The following is a 12713-nucleotide window of genomic DNA, read 5'->3' as shown; positions in this document are numbered from 1 at the left end:
CTTCCAGGCTTAAAATATTTTCCACATACAATGCACACTTGGTTAGAGTGGAACAGAAATTCTTATCTCGGGGGTAAACCGGTATAGTGGGAGAACTGCATTTAATGTCAGCTTGCCTCCAGCCACATGCTGCAGGCATCTCTTTGAAAATAGGGCTTTCATCAGTTTCTCTCTTATTCTTTTTGTTTCATGATGTCTTCAGAAATACTTCCTATTTTTACTGAGACTTTTTTTCTTGGAAGTAGCAGTACTGTTTAGATATAATATAATGGGTGCTAAATGTTTAACGAGATATGCAGCATTTGCATTTAATGACAAATATACATCTGTTAAAATGTGTTGAGGAAAGAAGGTAGAGGTATAGTGCTTCAGAATTAAAATAGTCATATTTACCTAGAACAAATGTTCATGTAGTTGAATTGCCAACATTTGCTATTTTGACCATGAATGCATATTTCTTTGATTATTTCCATAGAGCCACAACCTCTGTCATTTCTACTTACCACATCAGCTGAGACTGGAATTTTACTGTAATTAATATAAATGTTCTCAAAATTTTAAAAGATCTATAGAAATTTTAGAACAATAGTAAATATAATTTATCAGCATAAAACTGATGGTGCTTGTATGCTACATTCTGTCAAACATGTTATTGAGATAAATCATTGCTATGGAAACTGTTGAAAATGTAGATATTTTAACAATACTCAATGAAACATGATAAAGCTACATATCTCCTACTCAGAGTATATTATCATGTATGAAGCTTTTATTCACCTCATACCTTTTCTTTCTTAACACTTGTGGCATCTAACACTGCACCTCAAAAGAAAGCATGTTTTTGGGAAAGATAAAGATAATAAAAATTTGCTTTACTTAGGGAACAAACAGGTAATAAATGTAAGGGTTTTGTATCAGTTTTTAAGGAAAATATTTCAAATTAGTCCCGGAAAGTCTCAAATGAATTAATATTTATAAACAAATTAACAATTAGTCATTAATATGTGAAAGGTTTATAAAACATTCTAGCTAAATATAACTGATGATCACTTCTGTTTTTAGTCATCATTGCCTAAGAATCTCATCAGTTAGTATGAGTTGAACAGACTTTCCATGTTTACTAGAGGTCTCCCTTCAGCAACTATTTTTAAAAATATGTTTTTGTTAATTTTTAGAGAGAGAGGGGAGAGGGATCGAGAGATAGAAACATTGATAAGATCGAAACATCATTGACTAGCTGCCTCCTACACACCCCCTACTTGGATATCAAGCCTGCAACCTGGGAATGTGCCCTGATCAGGAATCAAACTGGCAACCTCTTGATTCACAGATCCATGCTGACTCACAGAGCCACACTGGATGGGCCAGTAACTATTTTTTATAGGAGGTTTGTCTTTCAGAAGGTAATGCAAACTTAGTTAAGCTAATAACGGAAAATGCCTCCCAATAATATTTGCTGTTCCTCCTCTCAAGATCTCAGACCTGGCCTGGCCTGCTAACAAACACAGACAGTAACTACTGACTTCCTCAGGAGAAAGACAACAGATTGTATTTCAAGAAATTTTAATGAATTTGTTTCACCCATACTTTCTCTTGGGCCCAGTCTGTCTTTATACCAATGGCCAACTCAATACTGTGGGTAGAAGAAAAATAGGCTAACTAGCTCTCACAGGACTGGAAGTCAAAATCGGATTAGCATTAGGCTCTAACCAGCAAAATGACCAATACTATACTTAATCCCAGGTAATTCTTTTTCCTTTCTTCTCTTTCCTTCCCTTGTGGCTAAAAGATAAACCACTCATCAACTAACACTTCTAGACTTGAATTGACTGAGCAAAGAGAGCCTTTGAAAGAAACACTGGGTATGTTTAAATAATGAAATACAGTAAGAGCCACGCACTGTACTTCTAGAATAGCAAATGTATAGTACTCTCACCATAGGCTGCTACATAATAGAAAACCTGATACTTTGAAATTGGGAGGAACTTCAGAGATCATATAGTGCAAGTCTCTCAATTCACAAATGAGAAAACTAAGGCCCCGAAAAGTTCAGAAACACAACGTTAGTTAACATACAGATCTAGGAATTCCAAGTCTGGATTCAGTGTTCCTCTTGGGGTCGGGAATGGGTTTGGGGGGTAGGGGAGCCGCTGAAATGAGAGAAGGAGGTCAAAAGGTGTAAACTCCCAGCTACAAAGTGATGGGAATGTAATGTACAGCATGGTGACTTAAGGTAGAAATACTGCATTGCATAATTGAAAATTGTTAAGAGAGTACATTTAAAAAGTCCTCATCACAAGAAAAAGTATTTTTGTAACTATGTAATTGGTAATAGACAGTGACTAGATATATTGTGGTGATAATTTTTAAATGTATGCTTTACTGAAACTATAAAATGTTAGATGTCAAGTGTTCCTCAATAAAAAATATATTCAGCCAAAACCGGTTTGGCTCAGTGGTAGAGCGTCGGTCTGAGGACTGAAAGGTCCCGGGTTCAATTCCAGTCAAGGGCATGTACCTTGGTTGCGGGCACATGCCCGGTAGGGGGTGTGCAAGAGGCAGCTGGTTGATGTTTCTCTCTCATCGACGTTTCTAGCTCTCTATCTCTCTCCCTTCCTCTCTGTAAAATATCAATAAAATATATTTTAAAAAAATATATATTCAGTGTTCCTGATAACCAAACCATGTAGCTTATTACACATCAATAGCATTCCAGCAACTTATCCATGATCAATATCATGTTTTAACTATTATGTTTAAACACAAAACTTTTAAAACATTTTTTGGGTAAAACCCTGAACAATTGGAAATTTTAAGAATTTCTGTTAAGCCGAAACCGGTTTGGCTCAATGGATAGAGCGTAGGCTTGGGGACTGAAAGGTCCCGGGTTCGATTCCAGTCAAGGGCATGTACCTTGGTTGCGGGCATATCCCCAGTAGGGGGTGTGCAAGAGGCAGCTGATCGATGACTCTCTCTCATCGATGTTTCTAACTCTCTATCTCTCTCCCTTCCTCTCTGTACAAAATCAATAAAATATATTTTAAAAAAAAGGAATTTCTGTTAAATATGATAGTTTGTACAACATGACTACTGTTCAGGTCTAAATCATAAGTTTTGTACTTATAGGCACGGTAAATTGCCTTATAAAACATATCCTATATTTGAAAAAAAAAAAGCAAATACAAAAGTGGCACATGCTTTGAAAACAAACCTTTTAAGATTATGTAGTATATAATCATTTAAATTTAATATGAGTTATTGGTATTTAGTCTAAAGTTGTATCAAGGGCATATGTTACCACAGGCAATATCTTCAAATGCATAATTTATGACATCACCTCCATGACTACCTGAGAGAACCAGCAGAGCTAGACCCTGGGAGGGTGAGTTCACACTTTGCTAAGGTCACAAGGGCAACTGCTTGCCAGATGACACAAAACTCCATGTATTTCCACATCTGATATGAATCTCTCCAAAATGTTTAATTTTAATATGCAGGCATAGAAGGCCTAGTGTTAGAATTTATACAGAATCATACTAAAAAAACCCTATACCCAACAGTACAGAACATTGGTACAATATACTTAAACATCGAGGTGGAGAGAGAGAAAGTACATACAGGAGAAAAAATATGAGAGGTAAGACAGAAGTAAAGTAGAAAAAAAGAAAAAGAAAAAATATATGGGAGGAAGAAATAAAGAGATAAATAGCCCAAAAAGAAGAAAAGAAGTGTAAAGAAAAGAGGTACAGATAAGTGAAATGAAACAAAAAAAAAGAATTAAAAATAAGAAGAGAAATAAAATGATGTGAAAAAAGAGAGAAAGGAATATAGATGTATGACTGTGAAAAGGAAGAGTTCAAGTGATGGGGACCCATTAGTGATAAAAATAGCTGGAAGAGAGCAATATTTTGTCTTGAGGCCTGACTATCAAATAAGAAAGAAGTAATAAAAAAAAAAGTGCATACACACACACACACACACACACACACACACACACATTTGGATACTAACTTACCCCTTAAAAACTGTTGTTACCCAAGGTTTTAACTTCTTCCTTGACTTCCTTCTCCTCATTCTACACTTACCTTTGAGTGACCTCATCCAAACCTATGGCTTCCACTCCAGGACATACTATAACTTTAACTATGGCAACTGGCATGTCCAATGGCCTAGTGGGTATGTCCACGACTTTACAGGGAGAGTGAACTTAACAAAGTGCCAAGATGAACTCTCCATTTTCACTCCCCAAATATGTTCTATTGTATTTTCTATATTTCACATTTTGGTCACAGTAAACTAGATTCTTTCTGCATTATTCCATCATCCTCAGCTTCTGCTTACAGATGGCTACAGAAACTTACCTTCTCTCCTAATTTTTCTAAAGGTTCTCCCTCTTCATTCAACTGGTCTTTCTGACTCCAGTTCTTTTCCTCCCCACACTGTGCTCAACCCTAACATCAGAGTTCTCTTTCTAAGATAAAAATTGTATCAAACTACTACCTGCTTAAAGGCCAACAGCTGATTTTAGGGCCATCTCCAGTCTCCTTAGATGACCAGATAAAACTTCCAAGACCTCATTTTCCCACCTTCTCCATCCTCACCCTCAACCATCCATGACTTTACTCCACACTATAATTATTTTAAAACTATAAAGAAACAAGATCCGAGTATTCCCTGTTTGGGAAAATTTATCTAGTAGTTCCTTTACCATCTATATTTTTATGTTGATAATTTTTATATAAATTAAACATTGTATTATTACTAAACAAGTTTTTGCTTATTTTCACAAAACAGAAGGCACTGTATATTTTTCAAGCATCAGAGGTAAGGATCACTTACTATAGCTGTATCTGTTTTCCTCCTCCCTGAGACCACCCCTTGGCTAGACAGTGCAGTTTCATAACATGCCATGTGCTCTAGTTCTTGTCTTTAAGCACGTTATGCCCGGTGTTTCTGCCAGGCTGTTCTTTGAGAGTCTCTTTCTCATGGGGTCTCTTTCTCATGGGGTGTTGTGCTGATTCACCCCAAACATGGTGCCTGCACATAACGTGGGCTCCATCCTGTCACCCTGATCTTCATTATAATGATTAGGAAGTCTTCTTTCTCGTATCCCCAAGAACATCAAATATGTTAGCACATCAAAAATCAGTACTAAATATTTCCTGGTGAATAAATGTTTTTAAAGATTATGTAGAGCTTTACATACTGACTTGTGGGAAAGCACATGACTTTTATGTTAACTTGGCATGATTTGCTTTGCATATTCATACAAAGTAACCACTTATTCTAAATGTTGTCCCATAACCTTGAATGCTACATGATGAAAAATATCAACAATCAGAGTCACAGATGTGTCTTGGTCATCAAAGCCAATTCAATAACGGACTATTTTTACACACATGAAGCAACTTGGCAACAATGGAATAGCACCACATCTTTAGCAATAGTGAGGAGCTCACCTTTTCTTCATTACCAACACAACTCCAAGAAATATAATAACAAACAGCAAGATGCCAGCAATGACTCCAGCAATTTTAACTGTATGGTCTGGTTCCTCAGGCTCTGGGACAGGTTTTGGAGTAGCAGCTCCTAAAGATGAAAGGAAATGAGAAAGAAAAGAGGGTGAGTAAGAGAGAATAGAGATGTTACATTAATTTTTTCCCCCTGCTGCATGTAGCACAGTAATAAGACTTATCAGAGCCTGCAGACAGACAAGCTTTGACTTTTTCAACAGCTTTCAAAATCACTGGAAGGAGTGTAATTGTTCACATTGTTCTTCAGCATTTTACTAAATTATAACATGAGCTGGATAGCACACCCAGAACTGACCCTTTTACAAGAAACTCTTCTCAAACACAGTTTTTTATATTTTTATTATCTCTATTGGCTCCCTGCTCTTTCTGCCATTTTAAAACTTGCTAACAACACAATTGCTATCCTAAGCCTTTATCCAAATTTGATTTGCTGGAATAGTTTCCTCAATTATTTTTCATAAATGAACCAGTAATTCTATAACATATTAAACCACACACCTGGAAAAGTGAGATAAGCTCATTTACCATGCATTTTACCAGCAATTGTTGTTGTTTTTTTTTTTTTTTAACACAATAGAGATTTTTCCCCTCTGTCTTTGGAAATCTAAATCTAGGTCACATCTGGTAGGCAAAAGACTCCTTCTAAGCAATTTATACAACGTAGGAAGCAGCTGATGATCACACTACTGGCACCCACATTTAATATCTGTTGAAATGAGATAACCAAAGCCTTACAATGGTGGCTGTCTTAGCTCTCCTGCTTTCTCATTTCCAAAACACCGTTTGTCCTGTTTATGGTATAATGTGATGGAATGTCACATCAACGTCAGATGAAATATCCATTTCCTCTGCTAAATGAGCTCAGGATGAAAAATATTAGGAAGGTAATGTTCAATTCACTAAACAGAATCCATTTTTTAAGGGCTTCTAACGTTTTAATCAAAACGAGATAGTGCTCAGCATCTGAGCCATCACGCCACCCTCGCTAGGTTGACAAATCATCCTGAAAGGAGGAATGTCATCTGTTCAAATTTCTCACCTTAGATTTTCCTTCTTGTTTCATTGGTAAAAATGTAATTAAAATTGAATGTTGGTACCACCCCTTCCTACCATTGCATTGTGTTTTCCATTCATCCTTCAACTGGTACTTGACAACCTTAACCCTCGTTGTGTGTGGTGCATTTTAGAATGGGTTTGTTCTAAGATGAGTCATGTCAGAGAAGTAGGGAGTGTCAAGATGTAATTTTTCATCTGTTTCCATTGGGAGCATACTAACAACGTTTCTTTCAAAAGGCATCCACATTAAGATTTTATAGATGATTCTGCAGCCTGAACATAGCTGTGGACATCGGACTGTAGAAGATAGTCAAGGTCAGGGAGAAACACGAAGTGCACAGAGGCCATGTTGATCTGAGTTGCACTCCGTGTGTACATTCCAATCAAAGTGACAATCGTACAGAAAGCAGTGCTGTACAACAGATACCTTATTAAATGCAAAACCTTATAGGTAATTCTTGATAGGTCATTTTTATTTCTGACCACTTCCAAAGGATGCCCTGTTATTTTGTTTGAATGGATATCTCTCAAACTAGTTGTCTAGATAAACCTTGAAATCATTATTGTTTTCTCCTTTTATTATAATTACAATCTTAAGTATACTACTCCAATATGCCACTGGAACAAACAACCAAGTGGGATATTTGGAGGACATTATTACACTAAATACGTTGCTGGGGAAAATTTAAAGATAAAACGTATATGTCATAACCCTGGCTGGGTAGCACAGTTGGTTGGAGCATCATCCTGTACACCAAGAGGTTGCAGGTTCAATCCCCGGTCAGGGCACATGCGGGGGGCAACAGATGATGTTTCTTTCTCACATCAGTGTTTCTCCTCTCTCTTTCCCTCCTTCTCTCTCTAAAACAAACTAAAAACATACCTTCACGTGAGAATTAAAAAATGTGTATGTTGTAAAAGGATAAATGAAAAGTTAAAAAAGTAATCTATGTAAAAACAATGTTTCAAATTCACAAAACTGAAAAAAGGTTCAGTGTTTCTAGTTTTGAATTTTTCTACCCAATTACAAAATCTTAACTTAAAAATAGTAAAATAAATTTAGTTTTATTCTTCCAAATGTTGGCATATTGGGGCTCATTCCTTGCATCTTACAAACCTAGTTATAGATTGCAAGTTCTCCAAATATATTTTCTATATAGATGATTAACTAAGTTTTTTTGTTTTTGTTTTTGTTTTGTTTTTTTTGTAACCAAAGTATGCCAGTATATACAAAACTTGGGAAAGGAACTTTAGCTCAGAAAATTGTAATATAAAAATACATGGCTACAACCCATATGTTGTAAACATTCAGTAAGAGTTTGTCCTGATAATGGCCATGCATTTGCTTCAGTTAACCAGGCAACTACTGTGTGTTCCTTTAGCTTTGGGCCTGTGTCCTGTGAGAATTGGCGAATGACTCTATACATCTTCGGGTCAGGAAGAGAGATCGCCCCTGCAGCCTTTCATTCCCTACAGGAAGCAGGCAAGCACATTGCTATGCAGCCACCGTAACCTCAGTATTATCATTCTTTAGCACTTACTTTTAACTCATTTCACATTGCAGGTCAAGAAAATGAAATGTTCTATCTCTGCAGGACACAGCTGCAATGTGGTTAGGGTGGCAATCATACAAAATGGAGGGCAAACTAGAGAAGGACAAGGAGGCTGCCTGGTGCTGCCTGGGAGCCACCCACCCTCTGCCTGCAACAGGGCACAGCCGCTGGATCCCTGCGATGTGCCTGAGTGACGAGGGTGAGTCCCACATCCGTGCTTAGCGCTACTCTGGGGAAGCATGAACGCAGATACAAGTTGGGATGAAATAAATTACGGCCCTGAGGTGTGTGTCGTTAATTCCAGGTTCACTCGAGATACGTGTCATTCCTGTCTTTCTCTGCCTGCCCTCCAGCCCTCCCTGAAATGAGTACCTCCATCTTCTCCTTCCATAGAGAGGATGCTCCTCTCTCTACTTTGTTTCTTTGGAAACATGTGTTGGCGAGCTGTCAGTCAGCCTCGGACAGAATGTCATTGCAAATGACAGCTTGTTCCCTGCCCTCCACCCAAATCTCTGAATTTAACAGTATACTTTACAAACTGCTTGGCAAAGGGCTGTTTTCATAATATTTCCCCCTCTGTCTTGTTATTTTCTTGCCAGGTTTTTAATGGCATAAACTTTCATTCATTTTTTAGGGGATATATAAATTCTAATTATTCATGGAAAGGCATTTCCCCCCCCCCCCCCATGCTGTGCATTCTGCTTGGAGTTTACTGCACATTTAGATCTTTATAAAAAAGAATAGATTCAAATATATACATTTATCAATGGGCAGTATCTAGGCCTAAACATGCTCATTAAAATGATGAATAAGCTAAAAGGTCTCTGAGAGATGGAGGAGAAGGAGCTACGAAAGTCATGGTGCACAATCTTCACAGATGCCCGTTCCACTTGACGCCTAGTGACAGCTATGGGTTTGTTTTGTTTTGTTTTGTTTTGTTCTGATGACTGAGAAAATTTCTAAAAAAGTGGTATTCCAGGGAACTTGCATTATTTAAGGTTTCAGCTATAATGTCTAATGTAAAAAAAACAATAAATTCTAAAACTAAAACAAAAACCCAAACCCAATTACCCAATGCAGTATTTGGTTGGTTTTTAAATTGGCAGAAAACAGCCAGTTTTGGCCCAGTGACTGATGTTAGATGGCATAACAGCAGCATGGCAGCCTGAGAACATGATGCCTCAGCCTCAGGCTTGAGGTCTGGGCCCAGTTCTGATTACTGATCAGGATGCACAAAACTTCGCCGAAGAGGTCAGGCTGCGAGGCCAGAAGGCAAGGGAGGCATCACTGTGGCCTGGAGCTAGTGACCCTCCCACAGCATCGAGATAGGCTCACCTGGAGGAAACAGGAAGCCTTCCAAAGGGAGGGAGAGGAAGGTGAGAAGCACCTGGGGCGCCAGAACCTCTGCTGAAGGGTGGGTACATGCTTGCAGGGAAAGAGACTCGGATGGAAACCAATCCCCTGTGCAGGATGTGAATGGGTGATGGATGCTACAGAGAAACATGCGCAATAGAGTGGGAACTAGGAGGGCAGGCAGGTGCTAGTAAGATCTGAGATGGGGGTTATTTATTGAGAAAATAAAACTTGAGCAGAGACAGGAAAGAGGAAGGGGAGTGAGAGAGGATGGCATTCAGGAAGGAGCACTGAGGCAGTGGGAAGAAAAAGTTCAAAGGTACAAGATGAGACTGTGAAATACGGAGGTGTGCCTGGAGTAGAGTAAGCTGGGGAGAGTGGCGGGGAAATGCCAGCGTGGGGGCACCTCCATAGATCATTATAAAGACTTGGCTTTGTCTTTGCATGATGGGAGCTATGGGAGGATTGTGAGTGGAGGAGTGATGTGGTCTGGTTTATGTTTTAACAGGATCGCACTGGCAGTGGTGTTTAGAATTGGCTGGGGGAGGGTGTCAATTGTAGAAACAGGAATATCAGGGGTGAGGCTATTGCAATAAACCAACAAGAGATTAGGATGCTTTGGAATAAGACAGTAGCAGTGGAGGTCAAACTTGAGATACATTTGCCCGTGAACAGGGTGCAGGTGTGTTGGTATAACATCCGGGCTTCTGGCACGAGTAGCTGGCAAGATGGAGTTGCTGTTTGCTGAAATGTAGAGAACTGAAGAGGCAGGTAGCGGGGAGAGTCAGGAATTTGGTTTGAGACAAGTTAGTTTTGAGACATTAGACATCCACAGGAGATAAAAGTAGGTAGGCAGTTGGAAATAGTGGGGAGACATCTAAATTTAGAATCTACGTTTAGATCATACGTTTTGGGGTTGGCAGCAAAAAAGATGGTATTTAAAACCATAAGACTGCATAAGGATACTTAGGAGGTGAAGAGAGAGAGAGTGAGAGGGGGTGAGATGGGGGGGAGCAGGAGGGAGGGAAAGAAAGAGAGGAGGAAGGAAAGAGAGGAGGGAGAGAGAGAATAAGAGCGAGAGAGCGAGAGAGCGAGAGACAGAGATATTAATGTAGAGGAGCCGTTGATGAGAATACCTGGGCAGTACTCAACATCCAGGCTCACTGAAGAGTGGAAAGGAAGTGCAGTCAGAGAGCCATGGGAAGGCTACTGCCTCACCTTGGCCAGGAGCCTCCAATGTCTGATCTAAGGGGGCAAACTGAAAGGACAGGAGGGACTAGCACAGGCTCCCCACTGGCTGCACACAGGTGAGCTCAGGTGTCGGAGTGCAAAGGCCTGTGTGGATGCCGGGGCCATGGAAATACATGGCCAGCTTCCTCCTGGGGAAACGTGCTTTGTTTGGTTCAATGCTTGAACTGACTCCAAGCAACAAAATACTTCATCTTGCTACGTACAAAACGCTTCAGTGGCTCAACAAATACCAAACACTCCTGGTATATGGGAGGTTGGGGGGAAGAGACCCTGGGGACAGCAACCATGGAGGCTACTGCTGCTGAAAAGAGAAACTGAGGAGTTCAAGAAAACTTATGAAATGAAACTCAAGAAAAAAGTAGAAAATAAAGTAGAAGCTATGGCAATATATAAAAAGTATTGTTACTTCAAGTGTGGCTCAAAGAGCACTGTTCCCAAAAGATACTGTAAAATTTCAATTAAGGAAGCCTTATACATTTTATGCTAACATTTTTATGACTTTATAGAGGGAAAATTTATTTTAATGAATTCTCCTGGCTTTTTCTTTTTACCGTTTGCAGAGGTGGATTACTTTTCTCTTTCTTAAAAATAGCAACAACCTGGTTTTAAAGATTATGTGAGACAGTTCATTCATGTCTTGTGCTCAGAGAGTTTGAATTCTTTGCTGTCTGTGCTTAGGTTTTTCAGTTGGACCTTAACATTATACATAATACAAAACATCTCCCCGATTTTTCATTTAAATTAGATAGGGTTTTTCTTCCTAGGAATAATCTTCATTCACACTTTATGTATTGTTTGTAACCTGATTATGCTTTTGAATTTGTAATTCTTCCTTTGTACCTAATTTCCACCGTAGGGCATGCAGAGTGTGTATGACTTACAAATAATAATCAGAATAATAATTTTTCATATAAAATTGAGATATTGGATTGTTTGATATATGCCATCTTTAGAAAATCAATCTACTTCTTTATTTTTGCTTTAATTTCATGACAGTTACTGTCTCAGTTATTGATGTGGCCAACACCCAGTGGGAAAGATGATCTATCAAAGCCTGATATCACTTACTATCTAGGCACTAAAAGTTTCAAGAGAATTATTAGTGCTGTTACTATTCTGATGAAATAGCTTTATGTTTTTCATTTGCATTTCTCAAATCATGGTCAAGTAATAAAATGAAAAAAGAATTTGTCAATAATAAGGTATCAACTGTGTTAGCCTCTCATATAAAGTGAGTAATCAGAGAGGCAACGCGAGTAGATGTTTTCCAGGTTGCACCAGTTAAGAGTGGACATTTCAAACAGTTTGTCTGAAACTGAGTTTGAAGGCATTCAAATAAAAACCACTACCCCTCAAATTTTCTTATAGACTTTGTGCCTTTGGGTTATGACCTAGCTTATGTTTAGTTCTTAAAAATCATTCCTGTGGGACAAAGAATCACCACAGCTTCCTGAATAAAGTTGTAGGCGTTTGCAAAACCTATTGAACTTTTATCTGCTGCCTGGAATTTGTCATTTACTATCTTTTTTATAAAAATACATTTTATTGATTTTTTTTTACAGAGAGGAAGAGAGAGGGAAAGAGAGATAGAATCATCGACGAGAGAGAAGCATCGATCAGCTGCCTCCTGCACGCCCCCCACTGGGGATGTGCCCACACAACCAGAATCAAGCCTGGGACCCCTCAGTCCCGAGGCCAACACTCTACCCACTGAGCCAAACAGGTTAGGGATATCATTTACTATCTTATCAAAAAATAAGTGCATATACCTAAAAAATTCTCTGCTTGCTAGAATAATCAGTATTTCTGAGGTTCAAAAATATAGTCTCGCAAAATCATGCAGAAGTGTGAAGTGCCTCACAGGCCAGTAAGCCACATGCACACAAGGTACGTACACACAATGTACGAAGGATTCTTGGAGTCTTAGGAGAAAATGGGGTCACACAATCCCCAAACTCTGACTTAG

At 38.8% G+C, this 12713-nt stretch overlaps 1 protein-coding gene across 2 annotated transcripts in view; it reads right to left on the bottom strand.

Moving 5' to 3' along the window:
• The window catches only part of PTPRM (protein tyrosine phosphatase receptor type M), a 606371-nt gene that overhangs the window by 177717 nt on the left and 415941 nt on the right, over positions 1–12713 (bottom strand). For both annotated transcript variants that reach the window (XM_084887751.1, XM_084887752.1), the window contains one exon: positions 5460–5589. In XM_084887751.1, coding sequence (XP_084743877.1) covers positions 5460–5589 — 130 coding nt within the window. The remainder of the gene's footprint in view (positions 1–5459; positions 5590–12713) is intronic.

This window comes from Pipistrellus hanaki (genome assembly GCF_964339955.1).
Source record: "Pipistrellus hanaki genome assembly, chromosome: 6".
Classification (NCBI taxonomy): domain Eukaryota; kingdom Metazoa; phylum Chordata; class Mammalia; order Chiroptera; family Vespertilionidae; genus Pipistrellus; species Pipistrellus hanaki.
The sequence above is the reverse complement of the archived record's forward strand: the minus strand, read 5'-3'. Positions and strand labels throughout refer to the sequence as shown.